Source organism: Mytilus edulis, chromosome 11 (assembly GCF_963676685.1).
Source record: "Mytilus edulis chromosome 11, xbMytEdul2.2, whole genome shotgun sequence".
NCBI lineage: Eukaryota > Metazoa > Mollusca > Bivalvia > Mytilida > Mytilidae > Mytilus > Mytilus edulis.
The window spans coordinates 32,938,824-32,956,748 of record NC_092354.1 but is presented as its reverse complement, the minus strand read 5'-3'; the positions used below and the strand labels follow the sequence as shown (position 1 = coordinate 32,956,748).

Sequence of the window (17,925 nt, the reverse complement as noted above, 5' to 3'; positions counted from 1 at the left end):
CTCAAAAAGACTTCCAAACTTTTATAATAAAGTCATAAAAAAAAAAAAATTGGAGACATTAGGAAACATGACAAACAAAGACCATTTTTTAGGAGAAGAGTGGGCTATCATGGATTTTAAAGTAAATAGGGTCATAATCAAAAAGGCGAAAAACTTGAAATGTTTTGGATTAAGTGTTTATCATACCCTACTTAAAAATGTCACATGGCTTGTTCGTATGGACTGTGAAAATGAGAATAAAAAGACTGTAGACCTTGCCATGTCTGTAGTTGATAAAATGTTACAATCATTCAGTGAAAATGAAATCCCAGAATTCCGACCATATTCAGGCATAATGTTAGATGAAGGAGGGGGATGCACGCGTCACTTGAGAAACGATATGGCAAACAATATTATGATGAAAAAATTGTGACCTGTCCGTTTCATTTACGAACCTGTGGAAACCGTCATGCAGCAAGTGCATTTATTGGGGATAGGTTTAAAGATACAGCTGTTACTGCTTTTAAAAAGCACATGAATAAATTAATAAATGCTGAAACACCACTGATGTACAATGATGCGTACTCGCAGATGGAAAAATTTATCGAAACATCAGGAAAACAACAGTTGGAAAGGTGGTTGATATGGTGGGATAATCGGAGAAACCATGTAATTGAGGCATTTAGAGATATATATGCACCATCTACCAATTGGCAGAGGCATCCCATGCGTCTATGTCGCTTACAGGTGGTACAGGATTAAACATTTTACAAACTGCAATATTCGATATTTCCGAATGTTTTAAATTTGAGAAAAGTGTTGAAGGATACTGTTTTGGGTTTACCAAATCGGGCGGAGGTCCATCAAAGCATTCACGACAAGGCAAATGTAGAGAAAAGGAAGCAAAAAATGATGAACAATTAATGAAAGAGTTAGACCAACAGTACAAAGCAGGCACTGCTCCATGTCAACCATCCACGTCTTCCTTTAAATCAAATGAAAGAGATGCACATGTCAGTATATAACGTTGAACCAATAGAAGAACATTTGATACCTTGCAGCAGTTAAGCATATGCTGTTTTGCTTCACAATGGTTGAAATGAGATTGGACTTATTAACTGTGTACAACTTTTATTTGATATTAAATGGGTATATTTGGGGGTATAATGAATGGAGATAAATTATTTTTTTCAGCATTTTACCAAGGTAGAAATGGGGGTATTCAAAAGATTTCAAAGCAACGTTTTATAGGTACTTTATTTTCAAATATTTGTATTTAATTGGTTATCAAAAGTACCGGGATTATAATTTTATACGCCAGACGCGCGTTTCGTCTACATAAGACTCTGTTTATATAAACTTATTAATTTCTATGTTTATACGACGAAACAAAGATATATTTGTATATGTAATATGTGGCTATTTTCAGCTGTTTTAATGCCCCCGCTGTAGTTGAAGGACATTAAGTTTTACCCTAGTCCGTCTGTACTTTCGTTCGTCAGTACATTCCAAAAGTGGTTTCAGTTCTCAGTCTGCCATATATCAACCTGCCATGACAGATTTATTGAATAACTTCTGGAAATCTAGTTTCGACAAATGACCTGGGATGCATTACGATTTTTTATTGGTATTATCTAGCAATTAACCAGTTTGTCGTTTCTTGCATTAAACTACAGAAATTTCGAAATCTTTTCCGATTGGGTTAAAAAAAATCTAAATGATAACTGTTACAGTGCTTTTGGACGAACAAGTTCCTTTACTTAATAGTATCTTTAGTTCAAGCCATTGTAAAAGTTTTCCAGAGGCAACTCATATATTATGTACCCGGTATTTGAAACTAAACTATTCAGAAAAGATGAAACGTGTAGTTTGGATGCTTAGAAAGGACAGAATAGATATAGAGCAACACATTTTTGGAAGAAATGGTAAATCTAATGCCGACTATAGTGCCGTTTTTTGAAGAAAAATGAGAAGTTGAAGAATCTGTAAAGACAATTTCCATCATTAAAAGGATACATTTTAACGGTTTTGAGGCCATTACTCAGAGGGAAAATATATGAGCCGCAAAATGCGTGAAGAATTGAAAGAGAGTGGACTAACAACAATAGTGAATCTTAAGATAGCTGTCGATTGGACGCCTCAGTCATTAGTTGAATTCGTGATAAAGATGACAGACTTGGTAGAGGCTAATTTTAAAGATTTCCGGAGAGCAGTCATTTTTTGGTCCTTTTGGATAAAAATTAAAAAGAACCCAGGACGTAAAAAATAGCTCTTTTTCCCATATAAATCGTTTGGTGCATGCTGCATACCGTCCAGCCCAAAGAAGAGGCATTACACACATACCGCGTCATTCTTCAAGAAACTAAACTGTATGGTATTTTGTATCGTATGTTATTTATATTTCCTTCTTTGTGTTTTTTGTTACATATGTAATGAATATTGATATAATTAGGTATTTAATTGAATATATTAAGGATAAAGTAAATATAGAAAAATTGTCTTTTTAAAAAGTTTAAATCAGGAAGTAAATGTTTTTTGTTGGAAATTTATTATTAAAATTAGAGAAAAATTTACTTGTATCTTTAGTTACCATTACATCATATTTTTGTTGTTGCTGGAAAATGGCTGTTAAAACTCTTTTTATCTAATTGTTGCCGAAGGATACAAAACTCCCTCGAGAAAAATAATATTTCTAATGGATCCTAGTCACCTAATTAAAAGATAAAGAATAGTATTCTTAACAGTGGTTTTTAGACAGTCATCAAAGGCTTTTAACTGTCAATGATAAAGTTATAATATGGAAAATGTAGATAGATGCGCATCAAATTCACCACATATCGTGTATCAAATACACCACATATCGTGTGATGAACATATCTATCCAAGTAATGCACAGAAAATGCGAAATAAACTTGCATGTCAAACATTAGACTCGGAATGTTACTGTGAAACTTTAAATGAAGCAGGACGGGCAGAAATGGTAGGAGTGCTTCAATGTTTACCATAATGAATAAATTATAAAGTTATTGTTTTATTGCAGGTACATTTCTTAGGGGAATTAGGTGGATATATTATTGGAGAGAGCGTCAGGATAGTGTGCCGTAGATTAGCTGGAAATAATCAATGGTCAACGTTTAGTTTAAAGGGGGGACATATAAAGAAGTCCATCCAGGCAGAGGTACTGCACAAAGTTATAATCAGTAAGAAGTGGATTTTTGAATAGTGTAGTCATCACCTTATTCTGCAACACATACATTTTAGGGATCTTACAACCATATAAATGATTTTACGATGACTAAATCATCCAAAAACGATCCAGGGAGAATGCAATAGCACTTTGCAAAATACAATACAATGCTTATACGGCTCCTTAACACAATACAAGAACAAAACAAGCTTAACACATTGTGTCTCTTTAAAAGGGGATTTTGGTTCAGCTACAGAAAAGATTTCTACGGCTCATGACATGGCAAGGGCAGACGTAAGGCCCTTGGTTGTTTGACGTTTGCACTACGCCGCTTTAATGCAAAAAGGCTATATCGCAGCGAGAGCCAATTCAAATATGTTTACAATCTTTAGTATACTTTTAACTGGTCTTTAGATAAACTTAAATTCTTATCTAATGCAAATTGTTTATTGACAAATAAAATTCTACACTAAGATAAATTGAAAAAAAATTCAAATCGTTTTTAACTTATACGACTCGGGGCCAAGTAATCCGTACAGCAAATCATATGTTGCATCTTCTGATTGAGAATTTCAGTGAAGGTAAAACAATTATAATTATATTAATTTTGAAATTAGACTACCTTGTTAAATACTATTTATGATAGAAATGTTCAAATTAAAATATATTCATGACTCATATATTCGATAACAATAGTGAGTAAATATACCCCTTAGTATATTAAACTTAGTATTAACCAACGCTTAGTTAACATTGATCACGAATAGGTTTTATTTACTGTGAATTACACATTGCCTTATTCTCATCATTATGCCGAACAGAAAAGAACACGTATAATAGATTGATTGATTGTTGGTTGCTTAACGTCCAGTGGCAAATGTTACATGCATATTCAGGACGAGAACAAGTTAACAATAAATACAATAGGTAGGTAGGTTGATACAATAGAGGCCATCTAGGATGATGGTCGGGGAAATTTGGACTGCCACTGGAAAATGATTGATTGATTGATTGTTGGTTGCTTAACGTCCAGTGGCAAATATTTCATGCATATTCAGGACGAGAACAAGTTCACAATAAATACAACAGGTAGGTTGATACAATAGAGGCCATCTGGGATGATGGTCAGGGAAATTTGGACTGCCACTGGAAAATGAGGATATATTGGATAGAGATAGAAATTTTGCCTTGCAACAGGCCACCTACGGACCCTTCAAAGAGTTGTTGCAAGGGTTCTTAACGTGCAAAGAGCGTGGCACTCTCTTTACATCAGGCATCGGATTTAACGTCCCCCTTCTGACCGGACGGGACTGCGAACTTGATACAACCCGCGCAGCCAAACGGACGCCCCACTTCGGCAAGTGTTTAACTGCCGGTCGGGAGAAGATCAAGTGACCATATTTCTATACCCCAGTCACCCTTGGGGTGCGTATAATAGATAAAACAACATTAAATAGGAGACTTAAACAGGTGGCCACTAGAAATTCGTTGGTAATTTTGGACAAATCCTTTAAAACTTATCTCTTGCTGCGCACGCAGCCTGACTAGCCAATCCCAAAGATAATGCATGTTCCACGTGCATTTCCTCATTCTCTTACTGGCTAGCGTCGAGTGAAGAGCACCAAGAAATTCACTGCTAATTAACAAACTCTTTTTGTTGTTTTTACTTTAGTGGATTTGGGGATTTATTTTATTTTTTCGCCGGGATTTTATATGGAAATGTCGTCATGAGTGAGTTAAAGATGACGAGGTTTCATTAGAAGACAATAGTGCGTCTGGTGATTTAGCCGACGAACTCCATGTTGACCACCGGCCGACATTGACGAAGCACGTGGGCATGGTTTGCAGTCATATGTCCAAAGTGAAAATAGTTTGACTAATAAACACAAGAAGAAAAGGAAACGGCCAAAGTATGCCAAGCGTGATTTTCCTTCTGATTCCTCTGAGTCTGAGAGCGAAGATTATTCCCATAGAAGGAAAAAAATCCAAGGCCACAAAGTATGGCAGAAAAAGTATAACATCCTCAAAGAAGGATGACTTTACTTCCGATTCCGAGTCGGACAGAGAAGTAAGGTCCATCTTTAGTGAAACTGTGTCGAATTTATCATACAATGACAAAAACGGCAAGAGTTATCATCGTTTTAATCCTCACAAGAAGGAAAAAACTGGACTCCAGTTTTCTAAAGATATGGAAATATTTCTTGATAACTTCAATAGATTTATTCCTTCACATAAAGTTCAGGAGTTAATTTTGAACACGATGCCCGTCCCATCATACGACGGCTTTACAATCAGATCTATTGATCCATTGATTTTCTCCATTATGGAAGAACAAAGTCGAAAAACTACAAGCATCTGTTTGGAAACGAATTCAAGGAAGAGCTGAAGGAATGGAGCAAAACCGAGAAGGAAGCTTCCGAAATGGCATTAGCTCTCGGAGGAAAGAAAAAGAGTTAAATAGTGCATGTGGGCATGTAAAATATCTTTTTTTTCTCTAAATTTGTAAACATGGATTCCGAAAATTAATATTGGTTCTCGGTTTTGTTTTGATTTGAAAATACGGAGAGGCAAAAGGAAAATACATCACATTTATCAGATAAAACTCGATACTCTTGTGATTTCTGCTATTACGAAACTGATAGATTATACAACTTTCAAAGACATTTAGAAAACTAAAAGCATTCGGTTTCCAAACAATTTGATCACTTCGTCGAACAACATGAACATGTAAACACTCATTATACTGACAGTGAAAGTGACAGTTGCCAACGAGCCTCAAACAGGTGGGGTGACTAAAAGGACAAAAAGATCGTCTGGAAGAACTGACTGATCCTCTGTCTGTATCTATGCGTAGTGCATCTGATATTCGCTGACGAAGACTTCTTAGTGATGCATCTATTAATATCTTGTAGCCTCGAAAAGTTGTTTCGAAATATGACTTTTCCTGTAGGCTCTCATTGGTGTTATACTTCGTGAGAAATTCTAAGTAGATAGTACAGAGTGCTGAAAATTGGTCTACATGCAGTGTCAATTCTCGTTGAACCTCCTGAAGTTCTTGTAAGTTATTGTCTTTAAGCGAATTAGCTGTATCAATAACTGCGTCAACTGTACTCCAGAATTTCTTTATCTGTCGAGTATGCCAATCTCTGGATTCTTCATAAAGATCTTGCCCTCTAATTGTCAGAGTTCTTATTCTCCGTGTCGAATCGTCGTCCACAGCAGCAGATTGCTCCTCAGAAGATCCTTCTCTTGAAATTGTTGACATAATGGCACAAGTTCTTCTCACCAGTTACGGGCTTTTTTACTGTTATGCCTCGTGAATAGATTTGCATTACAGATAACCAAACTTAGTAGATTATTCAACTTTAATACATCTACAGGATGATGGTAAAAAACTGAAAATACAAAGATAATGACTTTTACAATTTTGAAAATTACGTACGCTAAATATTTTATGACACAAATGGCTTTCCATACTTTAAATTTTGCATGAGCGAGGTTATTTATAGAAATTACAATAAACCTTTAAAATGACTAATTAATGTTCAAAAATGAATGAATTGAATGTCTTAGTGTATGTTATAATGAAAAAACAACTATTTGTATAGTTTGTAAGTGTTCTAATAAAAGTTCTTTGTGTTGTGGGTCAACACATATTCTTGAAGATACGCCTCGAAAAACATAAACACAGGTAAACAAACAAAGTCACATCTTTTGTGTTGATTCATAACAATAATATAGATGTTTATATACATGTAAAGAGTTCAACTTACGCCGTGGTTGGCTCAGAATTTTGTTTCAGTGAATGTCCGTCATGGAACGGATTCCATAACAAAGGGAGATAAATCCAAAAAAGTACACATGGAGCGCCGGTGACATTACAAATAGATAGACCTTTGGGCAATATCTAACGAAAGCATGATATTTTCAAAAGTAAAGAAATAGGATTGTATTTAATATCGTTTTTTTTTAAAGAAAACATTTGCCATACAAGCCATACAAAAATAATCATGAATATTTTAATTACTATTCGAATTTTAAAAGCAAGGAGAGTAATGATTTGTTATTGTCTAGGAGACTCGCAATAATATGGTACCTACTAAATTCCCACAAAAGTCAGATATATATCACAATGACATTTTTGCTACAAATATGGTCATAAATAAAATAGCAATTACAGCTTTCATATGAGGTTTGTACGCATATAATTGACCCATAGAATATAAAAATTGAAGTTATAGTATGATTGACAATGAGGCAACTGTCCACAAGAGACCAAACAACACAGACATTAACAAATATAGGATAGATATAGGAAGATTTGGTGTGAGTGCCAATGAGACAACTCTCCATCCAAATAACAATTTAAAAATTAAACCATTATAGGTTAAAGTACGGCCTTCAACACGGAGCCTTGGCTCACACCGAACAACAAGCTACACTGTTTTCTTTCAGTTATAGTCTTGTACTAACATTGAACAAGGTCAATAATTGTGCAATGTCATATTTGAATAAAAACTAATACATTAGGTTACCTCCTAAAATAATGTGTAGGAGTTATAATAAATTCAGTAATGTATGGTGTTCCATACGGTAAACAATAAACTTATGTACAAAAGAATTACCAGTCATAGAACAACAGCTGCAATGTGTGGAATATGAAATGAAGAACTATTAATAACATTATCTTTATATTGTAGATCACCACCCTAGTAGACCGGGGAGACCTGTTCAATGAGGTGACAGATTACTTGAAGAGTGTGCTCATACCGTACTACCAAAGAAACATCACCAAGTTGGCAGCAACTAGTTCAGTAACTAGTCAGTCTAAACAGCTGACGTACAACTGGATGTAAGTATAAATATACATAATTTCATTTTACCATATTGGCCAAATTAGGACGGTTGCAGCAAACTGGAGAAAGATCCCTATCTCCAAATAATAAGAGCAAGTGTTTAAAATTCCTATTAAACTATAAAAATTGCCTTATGATATTTTATCTGGCATTTTTGTGTCATTGTTGTCCGTCCTTTCCAAAAATAAAATCACGTTGATTTATACCTCAGGAACTGCCTCAATCAATGTCCGAGTTTCGGACTATTTCTTGTGCCAGTTGTGGCATATTTGAGACACGTTGTTAAAAACTAAATGTGCATGCATGAGAAATGGAAGCAATAATTGAAGATTAAATATCAATTTGTGGCAATATCAAATGAATATGGATTCAGTGATACTTGCTTTGGTTAAACCTGATTAAATATGATGACAATGATTATGCGTTTAGTTTCCTTTTATCAGAATAATCATTGAAATATATAAAAAGTAAAATCACAAAAATACTGAACTCAGAGGAAAATCAATTTGGAAAGTCCATAATCACATGGCAAAATCAAAAAACAAAACGTATCAAAAACGAATGGACAAGAACTCTCATTTTCCTGACTTGGTACAGGCATTTTCAAATGTAGAAAATGGTGGATTAAACCTGGTTCTATAGCGCTAACCCTCTAAGGTTAGGTTCAAATTGATAAAACTATGATATTCATTTGTTGATACACTGATCATTTGAACATTATTTCTATTCAGGTTGTGAATGGTGCAACATGCACTGTTGTCAAGTCTGCAGAACTGGCCATGAGGAAGGAAGCTATGGCTGAATTCCTTGTGGTCAGTAATGTTGTTGACAGAGTGAAAGAGCACGGTGGGAAAGTAAACAAAACAGTGCGGATAAATGACAAGTCCACCATGTGCCTAACACTTCCCAAGAGTGTCCTCACTAAGAAAAAGTGGCAAGGTATAGTGTTTTTTGACATCACATCATATGTATACTTCACTATATAAAAAGAAGATGTGGTATGATTGCCAATGAGACAACTGTCCACAAGAGACCAAAGTGACAGACATTTACAACTATAGGTCACCATACAGCCTTCAACAATCAGCAAAGCCCATACCGCAAAGTCAGCTATAAAAGACCCTGATAAAACCATGTAAAACAATTCAAACAAGGAAACTTACGGCCTTATTTTTAAAATAAGGAACAAAAACAGGTAACAAATGAACAAACGACAACCACTGAATTACAGGCACATCATTTGGGACAGGCACATATATAAATAATGTGGCAGAGTTAAACATGTTAGCTAGTTTGAAATGAACCCAAATAGTGTTTGATGAAAGTGAAGTGCATATCAAAGTGTAACTTCTATTTTTAAAAATGTATGTGGCAAATAGATATTGAAAAAAAATCAATCTTTAGAGATTTTATTTCTAACTTAAGAATAATGCAATATATTGTTTAACAAAAGAGATGAATGTTGTATTATTTGACTTTATTTCTCTATCATGTATATTGCATACAAATTTTTTTAATTGTTTATTTTCATTTGCAGAAATAGTTAATAAGATATTTGAAATACAAGATGAAGATGTTGTTGATCCTGAAGGTAAATAAAATCTACTCTCAAACATTTGTCAGTCATTTTAATTAGTGTTTATTTAGAGTTGAAAGGAAATGAATAACCATCCATCCTACTATGTTCAAAATGCCTAAAATATTCTAATAACTTAATGTACATTTAACAGAATTGTCTGAGAACCCGTGCAATGTTTAAATTACTAGTGACCATTAAATCAATGAATATGTATTTTACAGTGGTACCCAACACCATGACTGTATAAATTAAGCTTCTTTCACTTTCATAAAGAGTGTACTGTGACACATTAACCAAAGGATTGAATTTAAAAAGAAAGAGAATTGAACTCACCACTTTATCTGAAGAATATTGTTGGTGTGTATAGCAGTTTGATGAACACTAAGTTTGAAAACAATTATTATTACTTAACTTATTTTACAGAGTCATATCCCTTTAGGTTTAGTTCAACCTTATAAACACATTTTAGACAGTATTTTTCTATTCCAGAACAAGCGGAAGCAGCTGAGGCCCACCTACCCCAACCAGATAGAGTCCTGAATATGGAACCGGTATTTCCAAGTCTGCCACCAATATCACCTACTACACAACAACACCAATGTGTACGCCTCCATCATCACCGACTCTGCCTTCTCCTCCACAATTTGAAGTTGATTATCCCGCCCTACCTTCTCTACCACCAACACCACCACAAGTATCACTGGAAGAAGAAGTGCTTGACGACAGCTTTGTGTTGCCACCATCACCAACAGTTTGCAGTGAAGAGGATTTGGATGCCGCACTCCCAATGCCACCACCAGAACTTATGTATACTGAGGTTATAACCAAACATATACCAGTGCAGCAGATTGCTACATCGCCCGGTGTAAGTATTACATAAGTATTCTGTGTGCACTTCCAATATAAGTGATCTTAGGAGGTGTCATGTGACAATGATATTGATGAAATAGCTTTAAACCCTTCTTAACCCACAATAATGATCCAATTACTCGTGTGCACACATAATGACCAAGTGTCATGATACTCATATTGAAATTATGTCTTTGGCCAGAACGGTATTTCATATTTGTTTTAATTCTGAAACTTTGAAATGGATATTTGTGTAATTGGGGTAATTTGTTTAAAATCGTTCTCTTATAATATAACCCAATAATAAACAATGAATAAGTCCGGTGACTCTTTTATCATTGACTGAGCCTAATTGATTATACCAGTCACACACCATAGCACTGTTATTGTCAATGAAGGGTCCACAATTGATTAGTTTAAAGCACTTAAAAGAAAATTAATAGCTATATAGCAAGACACTCATGAATGTATGTACCTTAAGTTTTGTGAAATGTTCTGTACAATGAATGGCTTTTTAAATGCAATTTGGAAAGATTGAGCATACTCAAAAAGGAAAGTAGTAAGCCAGCAGTAGCAAATAAGATGTAGGAATGGTACAATTGGACTATTGGAATACATACATGATCACATATTTTCTGTCAACATGGTCATAAGCACCTGACATTATGTACACTCTTACAGATGATAGGAAAACTTTCAAGACTTCTTGTATGCTGAATATTGCAGCTGTTCGATTTGTGAATTTCTTATAACTTTGTTACATTTTTTTCAGAATAAATGAGGCAGACCAGGAGCCTTAAGGATCCAGTGTTGTGGTTGTGAGCGTTGGTTCATCGTGCTTGTTCTGTGCTGACCTATTCAAGGTTCAAGCAGATGACAGACGACGCTGTTTGGAATTGTCAACATTGTTGACCTTAAGTTAATGACTCCGCATTGAATGCCCTAATGTTGAACCTAATATTAATTAGATTTTATTTCTCAGTCATATGGGGTACATTTATTCTTTGAACATTTCAATTTTGAATAGTTTATACTAAATTATTACATAGACGTAAAAGTTAGTTTTGTTATAAAATCTATCAGAGGTTTATTGTTTCGTACATGTTTTTTTGTCTGTCTTGTATGCCTTTCATGCGAAAAAGATTATGCCACTTTGAATATGAAAGAAAAGATTTTGCAATCATCAATTTCAAGTAATATATTATATTTCAATATAGTATATCAATTAATGTTTTACGTGTTTGTTATTGGTTCTGTGATATATAATGTAAATAATACAGTTACATGTACAGATAAAATGAATCTGTCTATTAAATTATTTATGTTATTGTTTCTGACATATATATATAATATATATATGTAAATAATACAGTCATGGCAGTTACAGATGAAATGGATCTGTCTATTAAATTATTTATGTTATTGTTTCTGATATATACATGTAAATAATACAGTTACAGATGAAATGGATCTGTCTATTAAATTATTTATGTTATTGTTTCTGATATATATATATATATATATATGTAAATAATACAGTCATGGCAGTTACAGATGAAATGGATCTGTCTATTAAATTATTTATAATTTTAACTCTTTGTTTTTATATTATTGATCATATAAAAAAGAAGATGTGTTATGATTGCCAATGAGACAACTACAAACAAAAGACCAAAATAACACAAACATTAACAACTATAGGTCACCGTATATGTTTATATTTGCTGTTGACCTGCAGTTATTAAGAGTAAGTTATTTCTTTGTCACAATTGTTGCTGTTGATTTCTTTTGGAAAGGTAATTCTTGTTTCTTTGTCACAATTGTGGCTGTTGCTTTCTTATGGAAAGGTCATTCTTGTTAAAACTTTAAATAAGAAATATCTATCAAATATGTGCCTTGAAGTGCCAAATTCAACTTATATTCATGTTGGAGAAGCCGCCTTCTTTCCCCAAAATATATAATTCTTACATTTAAACAATTTTGCGATATTTTTGAGCCAATAAGGGGTGTTACTGAACCTACTCCTTGAAATGCTAAAATCCAGAAAAAAAATCCAATATTATGAATCTGTTATTAAGACAGTTCCGAGCTTAAAGCACCCGATCCTGTAGTCTCTGAAAAGTTTCTCTACCTCCTCTAAGTACTATACCATGCATACCCTAGTAGTTGAATTCGGGGTAATATAATGGCCACTAGTGATGCTGGTGTCATCTTCAATTATCCCACATTCTCTTGGTGATAATTGTTGTAATTTCATTTTACAAAATTGTTATGTTTTTCATTGATTGAGTTGTGAGAAATGGTGCAAATACATTTTTGGGTTTTGAATTTAACAAATTTAAGTCCCTTATAATTATATGACTCAAAATAACCCATGTTGTGCAGTGGATTTTAATTCAGAGGTTCTATTTAAATTTGAACATTGCCAATACATGTGTTGAAACTGGCATTATGCAATTTGAAAGAAAAGAATCAGGAGTACATACCAGAACAACATCTCATAAGCCCTACTTTAATGTAGAAATAACATTTAAACATATTCCAAACATTTCCCAACAATTTAAAAAAAAAATGTTTTGAACAGCAATAGGAAACAGTACAGCCTTAAAAAATGAGCATTGAAACCCTAATGCATACCAGGGTATTAAAAATACAAAAAAATCAACATAGGACGGACGACGACGGACGTCAAGTGATGGCATAAGCTCACATGTCCCTTTGGGCCAGGTGACCTAAAAAGGCAGGATTGAGACACTTGCAAAAAAAAAGTCAGGACGACAATTAAGGTAAAAAAAAGCTAGGATAAACTAAAAAAAAAAGGCAGGACCGAACAGAGTGAAACATAAAAAGGCAGGACAGAGATTACAGCTAAAATAAAATGCAGGACAAAAATTTTCAATGGTGTTACGTGTCCGCTTGAAACGTTAATGATTAAGTTATATAATTCTTTTTTATTCTAACGTAAAATCAGTATAATTGCAACTCTCCATACCATATACGACTAATATTTTATTTTACCTGTGTGACGTACAAAATATAATTGTCTTTCTAGGTATATCGAGACAAGTATCGCAAATACATAAGGGATTGCCACGTCCGCGTGTTACTAATTGGAATTGTCTATGGTATTTGCAATTTTTAACTTCCGCTTTGAGAAAGTATTTTAATTTGAATTTGTAACATTAGCTCGTATTTTGTATGTTATATATATTTGCCGACTCTAAATAAAATATAATTACTTACTTCCTGACTTAAGTCCTTAAAATATCTTGTTCAGTTAAGGTGTCGACGTAAATATAGATCCAGCGGTTTGATCATTCAACACGCCTGGTAAACCATCTAATCTCAACCAAAATGTTGAGACGGAAAAAAGTATTCTGGCACTTCCTGTTGAGTCTTTCTGGTTCAAAATATCCAAAATAAACACAGGGTAGGTCGATTTTTCGTCAATTTACTGAAAATCAATGACTTTTTTGTAAAATAGGAGAATGTCATGCCATAGATAAATGATAATTGTAGCTAATATGTCTCTGTTTGGTTCAAAATATCTGAAATTGAAGTCACAATCACTTTTCTCCTACGGATTATCATGTTTACTTTCTTTGAATCCGATAAAACTGCTATGATATTAATGACCTAGCAAGAAAATATGTCAATTATTTGTGTTTTTTTTATGCTTTACGATAACCACGTCTGTAAATTGCAAAAACATTTTTTGTCAAGCCTATTCTAAGCAGAAAAATGAAAAATTCTAAATGGTTGAGATATAAAGGTACTGGTTGAGTCTTTCTGTCACAATGTTGAGACTTTCTGGTAACTTTGTGTCATAAAGTATACTATTGTTAAAATATTGGCGCTGAGGTTTCAAAGTTCAAATTAACTACGACTAGCAATCCTAAACGCATGCAATATTACTATATAAAGACAAAAACTGCTAAAATAGCTATGCTAAAGTTTAATTTAAATAATTAAATGTAATTTCTGTTGTAAAAATAAAGTTATTTCCCAAAATGAACAACGAAACTTTATCAGTGAGCGGTACTATTCGAGTTTACCTTTTTGCGGTTAACGTGATATATATGTTTTCTGTCTGTGGTAAGTTAAAATCTAAATACTGATACAATTTCAAGAATTGCCGATAGAAAAATGCATGCTTTACAAGTATAAATAAGATTATTTTACAATATTTATTTATTATTATGTTTTAGATGATTTCGATTCCTAAAACACTTTATTTAATGTCGAAAATGCTTACATTTATAAAGAAATACAATAGTTAAAAACTATTCAATCGAACAGACCCCCTTTTCTAGGTTTAATTTTTCATACAGGATGACTTCTTAATGGTGGTGATAATCTATTTGTTAGTAAAATATGTCATTTTTGTCATTATATTACTTATCACAAAAAAAATTATCGATTTTGAAACTGCCGCTTTATGCAGTCCAACTTAGCGTAATAACACGTGTTGTATTGAAATGATTATAACTTAGATTGTTTGTTTACAACTGTATTCAGGACACATCCTTAATATTTGGTAATATTTAGCAACATTTATAGTATACCCCAGGCCCCGTCACACTAGGCCATGATCGCACTACGATCTCTAGACTATAAAAAATAATGCTTTTGACGATTGTACTACGATTGTGTAGATCGCAGTATTGTCGTGGTACGGTCTTGAGGTCTAGAAGATCGTATTGAGAGTAGCCAACATGTTCAAAACAATCGTGATATGTCGTTGCGAAATCATGTCTAAGTAGGAGCGCGTAAAGGTCGTAGTCCACAAAGATCGCTGTGCCATCGTATCTTGAGCGCGATTCAAGTCGCAGATACATTTACTGCGCTATACGATCTTACGTCGATGTTACTGCTACCTTAATACAACCACAGGCGCGGATCCAGAGGGGGGGGGGGGGGTTCCGGGGGTTGGAACCCCCCTTTTTTTTGGCCGATCAATGCATTTGAATAGGAGCATATAGCTGGAACCCCCCCCCTTTTTTACTCTGGGTTGTGAACCCCCCCCCCCCCCCCCCTTTTTAAAATGGCTGGATCCGCCCCTGAACCACTAGACTATACCGTATTAATGCGACCCAACCACTACGACTATTTTACGGTTATGCTTAGCAGTTCCGAAGACCGTATCCTTTACAAAAGTCGATTCTGGTACGATCAAGCCCGGTGTCCTCATCACGCTATTCTTAAGACCTGACTACGATCATATTACTACGACGATTTCCAGCTCTATAGTCGTTCTCATTGTCATTTTCACATAAAGGTATAAAAGCTCTCTAGGTTTTGTATGTATGTATCGTGGTCTAGTGTGCCGAGGGTATTCTCAATATCCGTCCGACATTTATAAAAAAAAAGGGAACTAACAGCTAGGAAATTTAAGAGTAACTCAAAACGATTTAAGGTGGTATGGGTGTCTTCCTCCATCTTGGATCGTAAAAAAACAGAGAACCAAAGGTCCAGACTTTCTATTAAGTCAGCAAAATTTGATGCAGGAATGCAGATATTCAATGTGAATTTTCATTTTATGTCCGTTATGTAATGAACAAATAAAACGGACTTGTAGTATGCCGAGAAATGGTAGGGGTTGAAAAGAATTAGAAAACAAATATCAGAATAAAAAGCCAATAACTTTGCCTGATCACGATTTAGAAGATCATATAAAAAAAGAAGATGTTGTATGATTGCTAATGAGATAACTCTCCACATGAGACCAACACGACACAGAAATTAACAACTATAGGTAACCATACGGCCTTCATTAATGATCAAAGCCTATACCGCATACATGTAGTCAGCTATAAAAAGCCGTAAATATGCATGATACTAAAGAAAACCAACATACCAATAAAAAAAAATTCCTGACGCGATTTTCAATTGGTGTGTATCCGTTTTATAATCAATTATCGTTCTGTTATCCTTCTGTTCATGTCCGTCTCGCATCCGTTTTATGCTTTATATGCCGGTAAAGATCGTTAGTGAACCTGTCTACCGGACCTCCAACGGATGTTTAACGGACGAGTAACAGATACAAAACGAACACAGAACGGACGAGTATTGTAAACAAAAAACAGACGCCTACTGGACACTTCGTCCGTTGAACGTCCGTTCAAAGGTTTTTAACATGCTAAAATTTTTCCACCAGACCAACCGGACGTCGACTGATAAAGTTGATACTGAACGGAATGAAACAGATATGTACGGTCGTCTATAACGGATAACAACACTTGTTTCACGGAACGAACGAATTGAAAAAAAAGTTATCCGTGCGGCGTCCGTTCGCGCTTATATCTGGTAATGTGTGACCGGAGATTTAAGCACATGTTACACCTTTTTTTTTTTTTTTTTTTTTTTAACGATAACAAATTTTGTATTGCATGTTACACCTTAACGGATAGCGCAAACGGATTATACTTTTTACAATCCGTTCATGTCCGTAAGACGTCCGTTAATTTCCGTTTCATGTCCGTTCAACATCCGTGATATCCATCAATGTCCCTTCTGTCCGGTGGACAATTTTTTATATGTCAAAATGCACTGTTTTTATGTTATTTATATCTTTTTATATTCGGTCAAAAGCTCCTTAGAGCTTGTGTTGCTTATTTGTATCTATGCCGAATCAAAATAAAGTTTTCTTATCTTATCTTATCTTATCTTGGAGAATTTCGAGAATGTTCAATACTATGAATTAACGGACATTCAACTGATGAAGTGTCCGTTGTACATCCGGTAGTCGTCCGGTTTTTTTTACGGATGTGCATGCGTTCTTAAAGAGTGACAAATCTTAGCTGCGGGATAATACCTTGTATACTATAAATATATATATAAATAGAGTATGATTGCCAATGAGACAACTCTTCACAAGAGACCAAAATGACTATGAGATTAACAACTATAGGTCAACGTACGGCCTTCAACAATGAGCAAAGCCCATACTGCATAGTCAGCTATAAAAGGCCCCGAAATGACAATAGTAACGAGAAAACTAACGACCTTATTTATATAAAAAAAAAATGAACGAAAAACAAATATGTAACACAAAAACAAACGACAACCACTGAATTACAGACTCTTAACTTGGTACAGACACATACATACATAATATTGCGGGGTTAAACATTTTAGCGGGATTCCAACCCTCCCCTAACATTGGACAGTAGAATAACAGTACAACATAGGAACGAACTATAAAAATCAGTTGGAAAATGCTTAATTCATCAGATGGACAAAAATACAAGTGGACGTATATATCAATTTCATTTTCAAAAGCACACACGGCGTGTCAATCTAGTACAAAGGAGGGTTTATGTTCATATGAGATTCATGTTTACATTTCATGTACTCGTCCTGAATATGCAATTAGTTAGAAAATGAGTATTTTAATGACTCATTAAAACATCAATACTACAATCTGCGCAGTTTTACTCCTGTTCATGTTGATTAAAAACATAGAAAAAAACGTA

The 17,925-nt window shown here is 34.4% G+C and overlaps 1 protein-coding gene across 1 annotated transcript; it reads left to right on the top strand.

The window, feature by feature from the left end:
* The first annotated feature begins 2,047 nt into the window (after positions 1-2,047).
* On the top strand, positions 2,048-10,466 carry LOC139494198 (uncharacterized). The gene is made up of 6 exons (XM_071282372.1): positions 2,048-2,158; positions 3,020-3,157; positions 7,867-7,980; positions 8,754-8,961; positions 9,560-9,613; positions 10,091-10,466. The coding sequence occupies exons 1-6, from the start codon at positions 2,048-2,050 to the stop codon at positions 10,423-10,425; spliced, it is 960 nt and encodes a 319-aa protein (XP_071138473.1). The 3' UTR covers positions 10,426-10,466.
* Positions 10,467-17,925: the final 7,459 nt, after the last annotated feature.

Excerpts from the sequence above, each read along its gene's own strand:
- LOC139494198 (XM_071282372.1), top strand. The coding sequence starts at position 2,048 with ATGCGTGAAGAATTGAAAGAGAGTGGACTAACAACAATAGTGAATCTT. Across the intron at positions 2,159-3,019 it reads TGATAAAGATGACAGACTTG|GTACATTTCTTAGGGGAATT; the intron begins GTAGAGGCTAAT and ends GTTTTATTGCAG. Across the intron at positions 9,614-10,090 it reads AGATGTTGTTGATCCTGAAG|AACAAGCGGAAGCAGCTGAG; the intron begins GTAAATAAAATC and ends TTTCTATTCCAG.